We start from the raw sequence: 14,054 nt of genomic DNA on the forward strand, positions 1-14,054 counted from the left end.
TGCAGGTTCGAGCCCCACTGTCTGTCGCTGTGTCCTTGGGCAAGACACTTAACCCACCTTGCCTGCTGGTGGTGGTCGGAGGGACCAGTGGCGCCTGTGCTCAGCAGCCTCGATTCTGTCAGTGCGCCCCAGGGCAGCTGTGGCTACATCGTAGCTCATCACCATCAGTGTGTGAATGTGTGTGTGAATGGGTGAATGACTGATTGTGTTGTAAAGCACCTTGGGGGGTTCCAGGACTCTAGAAAGTGCTATATCAAATACAGGTCATTTACCATTTACCATTAGTCCTCATCAGTTGTGGGGCCAAGGCGACTGGTCTGGTTGTCGGGGATTAAAGCATCATTATGAATCTGAAGCGGGTCAAAGTCTGAGTCAAACTATTTATTTTGGTTTTTGCACCAAAAAACACCCTTAAAATTAAACAAATAAAACATTTTTATTTATGAGAAAGCAGCTGTCTAACTCATGCATTCCTGTTATAGTGCACATAAACAAATGAGACCTTCATGAATTTATAAATGTTATTGTGCTCACATCTGCTCAAGCACTCTAAGCAGCAGGAGCCCTGCACGCTTCTGTGTTTTAAATGACAAAAGCATTCAGAACCTTACGTGATGTCCCTGAAACTTCTCTGTACATTTCTTAAATAGTCACTCATAAATACCTCAAACTTTGTAGTTGCAGGTCTAGACAGCAGCTAAAATTAATGAAACTGAACAGGATGATGCGGTCAGGTGTTCGGAGAGCTTTTGTTCTTCCTGTGGTGCCTCTCGGTAAAAGTCCTCCACATGCTGGTGACAGCGACTCGGGCCATGAGCACCGTGATGCTGAAGTTACGTCGGTACCACTCCCTGGATTGGGGAGGAGACAGCAAATAATAAATACGATGAAGCTTGATGATGCTGTGGAGGTTTTTCCTGGGCTTTAACTAATAAAGCCTGAACACAAACAACACTGACAATAAACGTCCAAAGTGTCCGGCTCACGCAGCAGCTCGTTATGAGAAAAGCTCCACAGAGGTGTGCGTGGGGGGGGGGGGGAACGACACCCGACGCAAAAACAACTCACCTGTTATAATTTGCATGTCGGAGCTTGTTTTGGTCCAAAAAGCTTTTGTAAAACAGAGCCATCTCTTCGCTGTTCAGGGACCGCCGTCTTCCTGAGCGGAGCAAACCGACACAAAGTGGATTTCATTCAGCATTTTCACAGTCCTGACTCCATTTTCAGTTTCATTTCGTTGTTGTGTAAAAAACACCAGAACATATGTATGAGAAGCCTCACCGTCTTCGTCACGCAGAGTCAAACCTTTGGCCTTCAGATGCGAAATGATGAAAGCTTCTTTTTCCTGCAGAGACTATATCAATCAGTTGTGTTTTTGGAAAAGTCTGTCTATTCAAATGAATCCAAAGGCAAGTTTATAACGCGGTCGCACTGATATTACATCTTTGCCTAATCAAATTCAAGCACGTTCGGGCTTAGATTTAGGATTGTGCAGCCAGATTTGATTTACATACATGCTCAAAACAGTTCTTTGTCTCATCAAGGAAATAAGACTGTTCGACGTCTGCTATAATTTCAAGCACCTGTAAAAATCCTGCAAGCTGGAAGCACAAGTCATGTTACACTTCCCTAATATGAACACGTGACCTCGTACGGCAGGTGACCGTAGCCTCCTAAGGACACTGTACCATACCTGATACCATCGACTCATTTCACTCCAAAGAAAACTTTCCAAAGGATTTTCTCCATTGAGCTTTGCTGCCACCTGCTGGTGACAACAAAGAATTGTAAGCAGCATTTTAACCTTGCTAAAGCTGATGTTCTGCTTGGTCCAAAACTCATGGTTCCAGTCTTCCGTCTCCTGCCTCAGCATCCTCAGCCGCTTCTCCAGATCGGATTCCTTCTCGGGGATGTGGTACACGATGGGACGCAGATTGGACAGAGGGTTCGGTGGACCGATCCAGTCATGTGTGGAGCTGGGCTTGGGCCTGAAGGTGGACCGCTGCATTTCAAAAACAAAATACAAAACTGTGAAGGTAAATTAATGTCAGTCTGGGACCAACACGGTAATTAGACGTGTTCCAGCCAAGCTGCTGCAGCTAGCCACTAGGAGGCTATTTAGGGTGTCTGTTTCTGTCTCCTACCATGAAAAAGTAGGGTGGTGTGGAAACTGTCTACTAATCCTGAGACAAGTAAAGGCTTAAACACATTTATCTGTGCTTTAACTGTTGAAGAGCTGGTCCTGTCCACAGATGAACGTCACAGAGCTGAACTGAGTCAACGCCACACGACAGCGAGCTTATCAGAACCAAACAGGCATCACGATGAAAGCAGCAAGGAGAAAAACACGATCCCAGACCCAGAGACCAACGCAACGGTACGGAAAAAACAGATAATTGTCAGAAATATTCTAGACATTTTAAATACTGTGAATACTATGATGCTCTGGGACATTACTTAGGAAAAAATAGAATAGTAAAAAGGACACAAAAACAGAAATGTGCATCTGGGTATGGTACTGAATGTACTGATGTTAGCATACAGGTCGTTCTCAAAAAATTAGCATATTGTGATGAAGTTCATTATTGTCAGTAATGTACTGATAAACATTAGACTTCCATATATTTTAGATTCATCACACACAACGGAAGTAGTTCAAGCCTTTTATTGTTTCTAATATTGATGATTTTGGCGTACAGCTCATGAAAACCCAAAATTCATATCTCAAAAAATTTGCATATTTCATCCGACCAATAAAAGAAAAGTGTTTTTAATACAAAAAAGTCAACCTTGAAATAATTATGTTCAGTTATGCACTTAATACTTGGTCGGGAATCCCAATGCGGCGTGGCATGGAGGCAATCAGCCTGTGGCACTGCTGAGGTGTTATGGAGGCCCAAGATGCTTCGATAGCGGTCTTAAGCTCATCCAGAGTGTTGGGTCTTGCGTCTCTCAACTTTCTCTTCACAATATCCCACAGGTTCTCTACGGGGTTCAGGTCAGGAGAGTTGGCAGGCCAATTGAGCACAGTAACACCATGGTCAGTAAACCATTTACCAGTGGTTTTGGCACTGTGAGCAGGTGCCAGGTCGTGCTGAAAAATGAAATCTTCATCTCCATAAAGCTTTTCAGCAGATGGAAGCATGAAGTGCTCCAAAATCTCCTGATAGCTATTTGCATTGACCCTGCCCTTGATAAAACACAGTGGACCAACACCAGCAGCTGACATGGCACCCCAGACCATCACTGACTGTGGGTACTTGACACTGGACTTCAGACATTTTGGCATTTCCCTCTGCCCAGTTTTCCTCCAGACTCTGGCACCTTGAGTTCTGAATGACACGCAAAATTTGCTTTCATTCGACAAAAGTACTTTGGACCACTGAGCAACAGTCCAGTGCTGCTTCTCTGTAGCCCAGGTCAGGCGCTTCTGCCGCTGTTTCTGGTTCAGAAGTGGCTTGACCTGGGGAATGCGGCACCTGTAGCCCATTTCCTGCACACGCCTGTACACGGTGGCTACGGACGTTTCTACTCCAGACTCAGTCCACTGCTTCCGCAGGTCCCCCAAGGTCTGGAATCGGTCCTTCTCCACAATCATCCTCAGGGTCCGGTCACCTCTTCTCGTTGTGCAGCGTTTTCTGTCACACTTTTTCCTTCCCACAGACTTCCCACTGAGGTGCCTTGATACAGTACTCTGGGAACAGCCTCTTCGTTCTGAAATTTCTTTCTGTGTCATACCCTCTTGCTTGAGGGTGTCAATGATGGCCTTCTGGACAGGAGTCAGGTCGGCAGTCTTACCCATGATTGTGGTTTTGAGTAATGAAGCAGGCTGGGAGTTTTTAAAAGCCTCAGGAATCTTTTGCAGGTGTTTAGAGTTAATTAGTTGATTCAGATGATTAGGTTAATAGCTCGTTTAGAGAACCTTTTCATGATATGCTAATTTTTTGAGATAGGAATTTTGGGTTTTCATGAGCTGTATGCCAAGATCATCAATATTATAGACAATAAAAGGCTTGAACTACTTCAGTTGTGTGTAATGAATCTAATATATATGAAAGTCTAATGTTTATCAGTACATTACTGACAATAATGAACTTTATCACAATATGCAAATTTTTTGACAAATGTTTGCATGTAAATAAATTCTCTCAAAATTTAGATACACGGCTTTTGAATATCGATACAACCATTGCAGGAAAAAATACCACGATATATTGCCATATCGATATTTTCTTACATCCCTAATCGAAATTCTGAATCATTAGATTTGACTGACAGGTACCATGAGCGTCAGAGCCCGTCAGTCAAATCTAATGATTCAGAATTACAATCCCTGGAACTAAAGATGGCTGATTGTCGGATCGGGGCCATATTCACTGAGATCAAAAGCTATTTCAGTTAAAACCATCCTAATAGGTGTGGTTACATTTTAACACAGGGCCTCTCGTTTGATAGTTGCATTACGATTCTTGCATCCATTGAGTTTTTGGAGAGTTTCTGCTTAAGTTTCTTTGCAGGAAGTCAGAATCACCTCCCAGACCTCCTACTTGGATGAGATCTGCCTCTGCAGTCCACAAAGGTTAGAGGATGTTGCAAAAGCTTCCTATAGGGTTGTGGTCATGGGTTAGAGTTAAGGTTATTCTCTCCTTTTTCTGCCCACACTTTGGTTTTTGTGAAATATCGAAGGTTTTCATACCTTACCCAAGGCATTCAACTGTTTCATGCTTTTCAGAGGCAGAGATAGTTTTTCTTGCCAAGCTGGTTGAAAATGGAAAATCCTTTTCAGTAGTTTCTCCTTAATTGGGCTCACCTGGTACATCTCATCAGGTGTCTGAGACCAGAGACACCATCTAGAGTTTAAGTAAAAGCAAAAAGTCTGTCTCCTAAATAAAATGTGCCTGTAGTGTGGAACACGTTGTGTTGAGGTTCTGGGGGAGTTCTGGTCCATTCCGCTGTTCCGGTTCATTGAGGTTTTCAGACATGTGTTCCTGCTGAGTTCTCTTAAAGGGACTTTACAGAGTTTTGAATTTTTATGCTCGTGATTGCCCCCTCAGGCCAAAAGCGTAACGGCAGCTTCAATAGTAGGCTTGTGCACGAGGCGCGCATGCTGTACGTGCACGCTCCTTAACGAAAATACCGTGTGTGTGTGTGTGCGTGCGTTTGTGTGGCCCGGAGGACAGAGTGCAGCTAATTAATTAAATATTTTGTTTCTGTACCTTTCTCTTCAGCACAGCCGACAAAGGTTAATGATGGGTCAGTCCTCCTGCATGCTCAGATCATTCCCTTCCCTTGCTTGAAAAATTGTTCCAAAATGAAAGTTGAACCCACATCTTTTTTATCTGTGAATTCAATGCTGTTCGATGAGTCTCAAATAAAAATGTGGGCATCTTACTGTAAAAAAATATATCATTAATGTAAAAAATAAACTCTAAATGAACTATGTTCACACCCGGAATCAAACCCGGGTCTTCTGCACGAGAGTCAGACATCTTACTAGGTGAACTAAAGCGCCAGTGACTTCCTCAGTATCTGTAACATTTATATCCTTGATGACAGCTAAAACAACGTTCAAAGAACGGTTCGGAGTGAAAATGGCTATTTTGTTGCTAATTTGCAGAAAATATCTAGAAAAAAGTTCTACAGAAAGTAGCTAAGGGTCCTCAGAAATGTAGCTAGGTTCATCACTAGGCGTTAGGAACAGCGACAAAATGGCACTGCCTCTCTCTCTGCTGCTAAAGCTACGGATAGCAAATGCTACGGGCTATGCCTGAGCGTGAACGCGCATGAAGCAGCCTGCTCGACCCGAGCATCTCTCTTTTTCAGTGACTTTACAGAAAAACAGGCAATCACAGTAAAAATGCCAGGGCTCATTCTACAGGACCAGGGCATTGCAGGAGAATGTATGAAGAAGACATTTATTATTTCTATACATGTTTTGGCTGTCAGACTTCCATAATGCCCCTTTAAGGTCCCATCTGAGAATTTTAATCAGGTTCGGGTCTGGACATTATTTCATCACTACAGTTTAGTAGATCTGCTGCTGTCTTTGGATCGTGGTTCTGTTTAGCTTGGTCCAAACCTCACCTGTCAGACCGATGGACTCATGTCTTGAGTCTGGAAGACTTAGGTGACTTTGGAGACTTCATGATGGAGCCAGAACCATCAGCCTCCACATCCATACTGAGAGCTAGTATGAGCTGTGTGGCTTTCTCTCGTCATACTGAGGTGAATTATGGGTAAGCGTCTACACCGATTTTATGTGTCCACACATCAGTGATCCAGAGGTCTTCTGGTTCATTCGGATAAAACTCCTCAAACCTAAGTCAAGCTGTCATGTAGGACAGAAAAGACCATGTCCCACAACCAGTCCAAACAGGAAATGTTTGTGAAGTCATTTCTGGTTTTCTGTCAGGTACTTTAACCTTTAAACTGCTAACTGATGCCCCTGGACTCTGAGATGGAGCTCTTGGAAGTTTATCTGAGCCTTCCCTGATGACCTTCTGATGAACTTCCCAGGATGTCAACTCCTGTCAATAAGTTGGAATAATCTATCTTTCTGGAGAATGGCCGACTCAAAATCGCCTGGAAATGACCTTTAACCCCTCCCAGTGTTTCCCAAGTGCTGCAGATGCATGTTAATCACTCGTCAGTCAGGTGTGTGTGTGGCAGCAGGGAAACAGGTGTTTGACTGGGCCTGAGGGCCACGGGTCTCATATATCAAACATTGCGTAGAATCCTTACTAAAATCGTACTTAAGCTCAGCAAAAAAAGTACTTATACCAAGCAGGTTTGTGATCTATCAAACATGGAGTACACACAGCTGCACGCAATCTCCGCTTCATAAATCGGAGACTAACGAGAATGTTTCTCAGCTGCTCTTTAGTCACATCCCGCTCTCACCACGCCCACTTACTGCCATAAATAGTCAATGCAAAGTGCCTTGTGGATCTCATGCATATACATAAGCCGGCTTGTTGCAGCGCTCCGCAAATGACATGGTGACCGTAGATCAAGGCAGATCAAGGAGGCGCTATTTCACAGAAGCAGAAGTTGAGGTACCTGTGGGTGAAGTGGAGAAATGAAAGGAAGTGCTTTTGCAAAACAATTAAAAGAAAATCCACAGAGTGGCACAGCGTTGCTGAAGCCGTCAATGTTGTGTTCTTCAGAGAGATCTGTGGCGGATATAAAAAATGGTCCAATCGGGATTCGATCCCCAGAATCCTGGGTGAAAGTCATGCGCGCTAATCAGTCAGCCAAAAAGAGATCTCCCCTGTCCAAGTAGCCAGGGCGCATGATCAATCAGGTCACAGTGACAGGACACACACACTGTCACAGACGCATGACATTCTGTCTCAATCTGTCCCCCTGCTGATATTCTGCATTCCGTATTCTGCGCTTCAGGCTGTGTGTGTGTGGGTGTGTGGGTGGGTGGGTGGGGGGGGGGGGGGGGGTCTTGTTCTGTGTGAAAATGAAGCAGTACAAGTGATAATGCTGCTGAAATTCATAATTGTATCCTTCTCAGCAGCAGCACTGCAGGTGCTCTCCATGTCCAAAATGTGCGTAAGCCAAGTCCTTGCTCAGTTGCGCACATTTTTCCGCTAAGTTTTCTTTCATAAATCCCAGAGTTTGCGTGGAAAGTTGCTTACGCAGTTTTCCGACCCCGTTTAGTGCATAAGTAAGCTTCATAAATGAGGCCCCCGGGCAGGGGAACACTGCGCTGATGTGTTTCCTTCTATGTTCTAAACCAGAAAGTAAAAACTACTGTTTAAATATAAGTGGTCATAAACATCTGGCTGATGATTGTATGGGAACAGACGGAGGTCTGTTTCCATGGAAACGGATCGTGTCAGATTGGTGTTATTTTGAGTATAAAATTATGTGTTCAGATACGGTTTGATAATCTGATTTTCCAACTTAAATCTCATAACTATGAGAGCGTTATTAAGGTTATGAACAACAGACGTATGTAAAACAGACCTGCGTTGGTTTGTCTCGTGACGGTGTTGGATCAGAGCTGCAGAACCGACGGCTGACTGGTAAAGGTCGGTATGAACGCAGACCAACATGTACCGACCGTCCCGCAGCTGCTCCAATTGACATTTTATCCACCAAAACCTTCACAATCCCAACAGAACCGACCAAACCGAGGCTCTCGAGAACCCAAACACGACGATCACGATGCCGTTTCAATCTCCGTCACGGAAAGGAGGAAAGGTGCGCTGGAATACTTCAGCGGCATACCCGATTATTGTGTAGGCGGCACAGACTGCTATCACCGCCCTTCCTGCTCCGTGCGTACCGCGTGACTAAACGAAGTGCTCTAAATGTTGGCCAACAATAACGTATACGCTGTTAAAAATACTAACCTCGTTCATAAAAAAACACACGCATTGTTTTAATTAATTGACATTCAGTTGAATTTAATTTTATTCCAAAAAGTTTTTTTAGTGTATCATTCTGTAACACGACAAAACGGAGGTAAATGCTGCTAACGAAGGCGTGTTGAGAGAACACGAACTCCGTGTTAGTTATTATGCGGGAGCAGGGTCGTGGAAGGTAGTTAGGTGCGTTAATGTTGAGCTTTAATCCGAGGAAGTTCGTCCTTTTCAGCAACACTTCACATGGCTGTACGGTGGCTGTGCAGGTAAGTGTCAACGGTTAGGGGGAGATCTCATTGTAAGACCAAAATCAGGAGTGTTTTAGGCCAAGGTGGGGCAGAGTCAGGTGATCATCCTGACTGACACCCAAGCATCAGGAGGGGGGGCGGTGGCTGGCCTTGTTTGTTGCTGTCCTGGATCCAAAAGCTCCAGTCAAAGCCCGCGTAAGCCTGGCTTCTGCCTTTATTAGACCCAAGAGGCCGACAGCGACCTGAAGGCAGAGCGTGGTTGTGGTGGTGGGAGGGGCGACAGTAGCCCCCCAGCTCAGCGCGGAGGATCGTCACCAGCACCTCCACCCAAAAACACACCGTGATTTCAGCTCCTTTCGCTGCTCTGGCTGATGGAAAAAGACCTCTGGCGAAATGTGCGCCAACGTGTTCGGAGTGTTAAAAAGGTGAGAGGCTGGCGCTGCTGAGAGTGGATGCTGACAGATGTGGAGGTGTGGTGTGTGCGTCCCGATCAGCCGGTTTTCGATGGTCAGAGCCGTGCAGCGTGCCCGGTGCGGTGGCAGCCTGGTGCTGATGGTGGTAGGTTTGCTGTGGGACCTACAGGAGGGAGGACTGAGCTCTGCCGCTGGGCAGATTCTTGGCTAGTCAGCATCATTGGCTAAAACGATGAAGGATGTTGCTGAGATGATTTTGATAAGGACTGGAGCTCCAGCCTGACCTGCCCATCCCCTGTCCTCTTAAATAAAAGTGCTCTTGGGAATGAATCCATCATTTGTCCTGATGAGCACTGCTGATGCTGTACAGCTACAGCCTGTGGCCTCAGATCCATGATCTGAAACCGTGTTGCACCTGAGGCTGCATGTTTTTAACATTTGTAATTCCTGAAACCCAGAACCTGACAGAAATGGACGTACTGGTTTAGCATGACATGTCTCATTTAGAATGAGTAAAATGAACGCAAACATGATCAAAAAGCAACATGAAGAAAAAGTAGACAAACGGGTGCTGCTATAAAAGCATAGAAGTGCCGCTATGGGAGCCCAGGTGTCCAAACATGGGCTGGTGCACATAAAATCTGTCTTTTAGCTACGTTGATGCCTGTGAAAAAAATATCAGCAATGCCACCCTTGTGGGGGTCATGGGTTAGGGTTAAAGCTCACTGCCAGTGTGTTTTGCCCCCGTTCTGCCTCCTACTAACTTTAACCATCAAAGATGCTTAAATCTAGCCTTCAGAGGACATCAGTGAGATTAGGTAAGATACATTAAGAGTGGTTGTGCAGGGTCAGTTAAACATGGTTTGATTTAGTCTTTCCTCAGTCGAGCACATCGATTTTAAAATTAAAAGGAGTTTTAAAGAGACCACAGTCATCATTTGTGTTTTGAATTGAGATGTTTAACATGAAAATGTCCAGCAGCTCCTGTCCTACCATCAGGCTGCAGCTGCTGAGCCTGGCAGACAGAGGTGAGGGTGAAAACAACAAAGCCCAGCTCTCAGGCGTTTCATATGAAATAACATTAAATTAAACAAATAGTCTGACTTGTTTCTGTGTAGAAGTTCCAGTGATGTCAAATCTGACATCCTACGTGACTGATGAGCTAACGGCTAGTCCAAGCACAGCTGAGAATGTCCTGCGTGCACCAGAAGAGTTACAGTTACATTTAACACAGTCAGATTTTAGATGACGAGACGTGAATCTTTTCCTCAGCTCTTCACAGACCCGTTTCAGCCAGTGGGTCACATCATCAGCACCAGGATGTAGGTCAGATGTAGGTCAGCGTCCTGTCAGGTTTGCTGGTCTCGTTTTAGGAACAGAGCTCACAAATCTGCTTTTAGTAACCGTCAGAGAGAGTTTGTGGTTCTATTTACCAGGAAACTTTCACCACTAAGTCGGACCTGTTCCCGGTGAGGGTTGGACTCCGCCAGGGCTGCCTTTTGTCACCGGTTCTGTTCATGACCTTTATGGACAGAATTTCTAGGTGCAGCCGTGGTGTGGAGTTGTCAAGTTTGGTGGCAGGAGAATCTCGTCTCTGCTTTTTGCGGATGATGTGGTCCTCCTAGCTTCATCCAGCTCTGACCTTCAGCTCTTGCTGGGTAGGTTCGCGGCCGAATGTGAAGCGGCTGGGATGAGGATCAGCACCTCCAAATCTGACACCATGGTTCTCGACCGGAAAAGGGTGACTTGCCAACTCCGGGTCGGGGGAGAGGTCCTACCTCAAGTGGAGGAGTTTAAGTATCTCGGGGTCTTGTTCACGAGTGAGGGTAGGAGGGATCGGGAGATCGACAGGCGGATTGGTTCGGCGTCTGCAGTGATGCGGACGCTGAGCCGATCTGTCGTGGTGAAGAGGGAGCTGAGCCAGAAAGCCAGGCTCTCGATTTACCGGTCGATCTACGTCCCAGTCCTCACCTATGGTCATGAGCTTTGGGTAATGACCGAAAGAACGAGATCGCGGATACAAGCGGCCGAAATGAGTTTCCTCCGTAGGGTGGCCGGGCTCAGCCTTAGAGATAGGGTGAGGAGCTCGGACATTCAGGAGGGACTCGGAGTAGAACCGCTGCTCCTCCGGATCGAAAGGAGCCAGTTGAGGTGGTTTGGGCATCTGGTCAGGATGCCTCCTGGACGCCTCCCTTGGGAGGTGTTTCGGGCATGTCCTGCCGGCAGGAGGCCCCCGGGTCGACCCAGGACACGTTGGAGAGGTTACATCTCCAATCTGGTCCGGGAACGCCTTGGGGTCCTGCCGGAGGAGCTGGGGGAGGTGGCCGGGGAGAGGACGGTCTGGAGCTCCCTAGTTGGGATGCTGCCCCCGCGACCCGGACCCGGATAAGCGGAGGAAGACGACGACGACTTTCACCACTAAAACACATAAATCTATCAGATTTGACTAACTGTTCTGGTTGTCTTTTGTTTTGCTCTTCTCCAGCCTCTTTGGGAAGCCTTTTGATGGAGGGAAGAGGATGGAGCATGGTGGCCCACAGGAGCCGCACCATCAACATCCAGTGGAGCAGCAGCAGCACCACCCTGCCATGATGCGGCTCTATGAGGTCCAGAAGGAGGTGTTGTCTCTGGGGCCGCACGTCTGCACCTTCAGTGGCCTGCAGGACGACCGGGAATACAAGCGGATGGAGCGCGAGCTAACCCGGCTGCTGCTGGAGGTGGACCAGGTGGACACGGAGGGCAAGGTGGAGCTGCAAGGGGCCCGTAAGAGGGCTGCTCAGGAGGTGGAAGGTCTCCTGCGCTACTTAGAGGAGAACGCCACCCACCCATCCCGTCTGGCCATGGAGGAGCTGAGCGTGGCGGCTCGGCAGCTGGTGGATGAACATGTTGTTGCTCCGCAGCGAGCCGGTGGGGTGGCGGAGATCAATGACGAGCTGCTGGACACTCTGCAGGAGCTGGTTCTGAGGCTCACCCAGGTCAAGACCGAAGGCAGGGTGCCGCTCCGCAAAGCCCGGTACCGGGCCTTAACGCGCTTATGCGCCGTGCAGGATGTCCTGGAAGGACGCACGCCACACCAGACCCTCTCCTTACCACTGTCGGGGGACTCCAACGAGGCCGTGCACCGCATCAACCAGGTGATGGTGAAGGTGAGTATGGCTCGCAGCCAGCTGGTGGCTCTGCTGATGGGACTGAGTGGGAGGGACAGCTGCGCCCACCTGTCTCGCATCCTGACGGAGCTGCAGGTGGAGCTGGATGCTCTGGACGTCTCTGGGAACGCAGCCGTCAGAAACTACAGGAAACAGGTGGTGGAGGAAATCAACGGGCTGCTGAAGCATCTGGATCTTGAGGGAGAGGGGGACGACACCCGCAGGTTGGTGAAGTGGTTTCTGTCTCGTGTACAGAAGTAAATGCTTTATGCTAAGCTAACTGTGAGGTGTGTGTGTGTGTGTGTGTGTGTGTGTGTGTGTGTGTGTGTGTGTGTGTGTGTGTGTGTGTGTGTGTGTGTGTATGTGTGTGTGTGTGTGTGTGTGTGTGTGTGTGTGTGTGTGTGTGTGTGTGTGTGTGTGTGTGTGTGTGTGTGTGTGTGTGTCTGTAGGTACGATTTGGCCCAGAACAACTCCATCCGTGAGATCGAAGCTGTGCGTGCTCACGTCTCTCACCTACGGGAGGGCGTCCTGCGACACTGTGCCATGAGCGACCTCAGCTTCAGACCCAAAGCTGAACTTCTGAGCCTCCTGACACACCTGGACCAGGTGGACACGGCCAAGAATCCTTGTATCAGAGAGGCCCGCCGCCGTGCCGTGGTGGAGGTCCAGGCTGTTATCACCTTCCTGGACCTACGCGAGGCCTTAGCCCAACGCCACCCGGGCCCCGACGAACGCCCGTCACACCGGGCCGTGTGGCTGGTTTTGGGGAGCCTGTCTGACCTCCAGGCCCAGGTGCTGGGCTTCGATGGCAAACGGGCCGACAAGAGCTACATGATGCTGGAGGAGCTGCTGACCAAACAGCTGCTGATGCTGGACGCTGTAGACGCCCAAGGTGACGAGATGGCGAAGATGGCGCGGAAGCAGGCGGTAAAGTTTGCCCAGAACATTCTGAACTACCTGGACATGAAGACGGACGAGTGGGAGTACTGACCTGTAGGTTCAGGCGCCGGTTAGGAAACAAAAGGAGCCGGCAGCGTGTGTACAGAACTAAAACACTGTCATTCCATTGGAGTCCACTGCAGCGCTGTTCTTTGTCTGTTTGTGGTTGTCATGACCGCCCACGCTGAGAAACACATCGTCGTGTGTGTGTGTGTGTGTGTGTGTGTGTGTGTGTGTGTGTGTGTGTGTGTGTGTGTGTGTGTGTGTGTGTGAAGCCTGCTGCCAACGCTCAGTCATGCTTGTTGTCGTTTCCTGGGTTGATGGTGAGCAGCGGCCTCGTGGGGCTGGTGGTGGGGGTGGTGGTGGTGGTGGTGGGGGGGGGGTTTAGAGTGGAGCTAGCTGAATCTGGTTCCTCTTGACCGGGTAACCGAAAAGGTCAGACCTGAAGCCGTTTCAGTTGGTCGGACATCCTTTTTAAATAGAACTGAAGGCAGGTTTACGTCCGAGCCAAAGGCCCAACCCTGGGAGATTTTTACTGACAGATTGTTTCGGGGGGGGGCTTTATTTGATCACATCTGGTGATGTTTATGGGATGATGGAGGAACGTTAACGTGAGACGGTAGGAACAGGAAGCTGGGGCTGAAGCCTGCAGGGACCACGAAGTGAGATGTGAGTATTTGTGCCTTTGCTGATTCACCGTTCAGAAGCAGCCTTGTAGAGCAGCGAGGAGCTGGAGCTGGAGGGGGGGGGGGGCACCGCGGCCATTATCACAGATATTTGCACTAATCAGAAACACCTTTTGTGTTCTGCTGAAGTTCTGATGTGTGATCTGGTGTAAATCTGACTGCAGACGCTTTAATCTGACAACAGCTGACCTCGTTTCCTCTGGCACCGATGAGAGGACAGCAGGAGAAAACCAGCTGACAAGTC

The 14,054-nt window shown here is 48.0% G+C and overlaps 2 protein-coding genes across 6 annotated transcripts; one reads left to right on the plus strand and one right to left on the minus strand.

The window, feature by feature from the left end:
* Positions 1-360: 360 nt before the first annotated feature.
* coa8 (cytochrome c oxidase assembly factor 8) lies at positions 361-8,266 on the minus strand. The gene is made up of 5 exons (XM_015969018.3): positions 7,978-8,266; positions 1,805-2,002; positions 1,282-1,345; positions 1,069-1,159; positions 361-851 (listed from the first exon to the last, which is right to left on the minus strand). Exons 1-5 carry the CDS (start codon positions 8,098-8,100, stop codon positions 731-733), a joined length of 597 nt encoding a protein of 198 aa, XP_015824504.1. The 5' UTR covers positions 8,101-8,266; the 3' UTR covers positions 361-730.
* bag5 (BCL2 associated athanogene 5) lies at positions 1,900-13,340 on the plus strand. 5 transcript variants are annotated; one of them, XM_070546948.1, is made up of 4 exons: positions 1,900-2,036; positions 2,235-2,377; positions 11,525-12,409; positions 12,635-13,340. In XM_070546948.1, exons 2-4 carry the CDS (start codon positions 2,325-2,327, stop codon positions 13,173-13,175), a joined length of 1,479 nt encoding a protein of 492 aa, XP_070403049.1. In that variant the 5' UTR covers positions 1,900-2,036; positions 2,235-2,324; the 3' UTR covers positions 13,176-13,340. The 5 variants fall into 5 exon arrangements, with proteins under 5 accessions (XP_070403049.1, XP_054598044.2, XP_054598047.2 ...); XM_054742069.2 differs by having other exon boundaries at positions 1,925-2,036; positions 2,253-2,377; XM_054742072.2 differs by lacking the exons at positions 1,900-2,036; positions 2,235-2,377 and adding an exon at positions 4,444-4,579.
* Positions 13,341-14,054: the final 714 nt, after the last annotated feature.

This window comes from Nothobranchius furzeri, chromosome 18 (genome assembly GCF_043380555.1).
Source record: "Nothobranchius furzeri strain GRZ-AD chromosome 18, NfurGRZ-RIMD1, whole genome shotgun sequence".
Taxonomy (NCBI): Eukaryota; Metazoa; Chordata; class Actinopteri; order Cyprinodontiformes; family Nothobranchiidae; genus Nothobranchius; species Nothobranchius furzeri.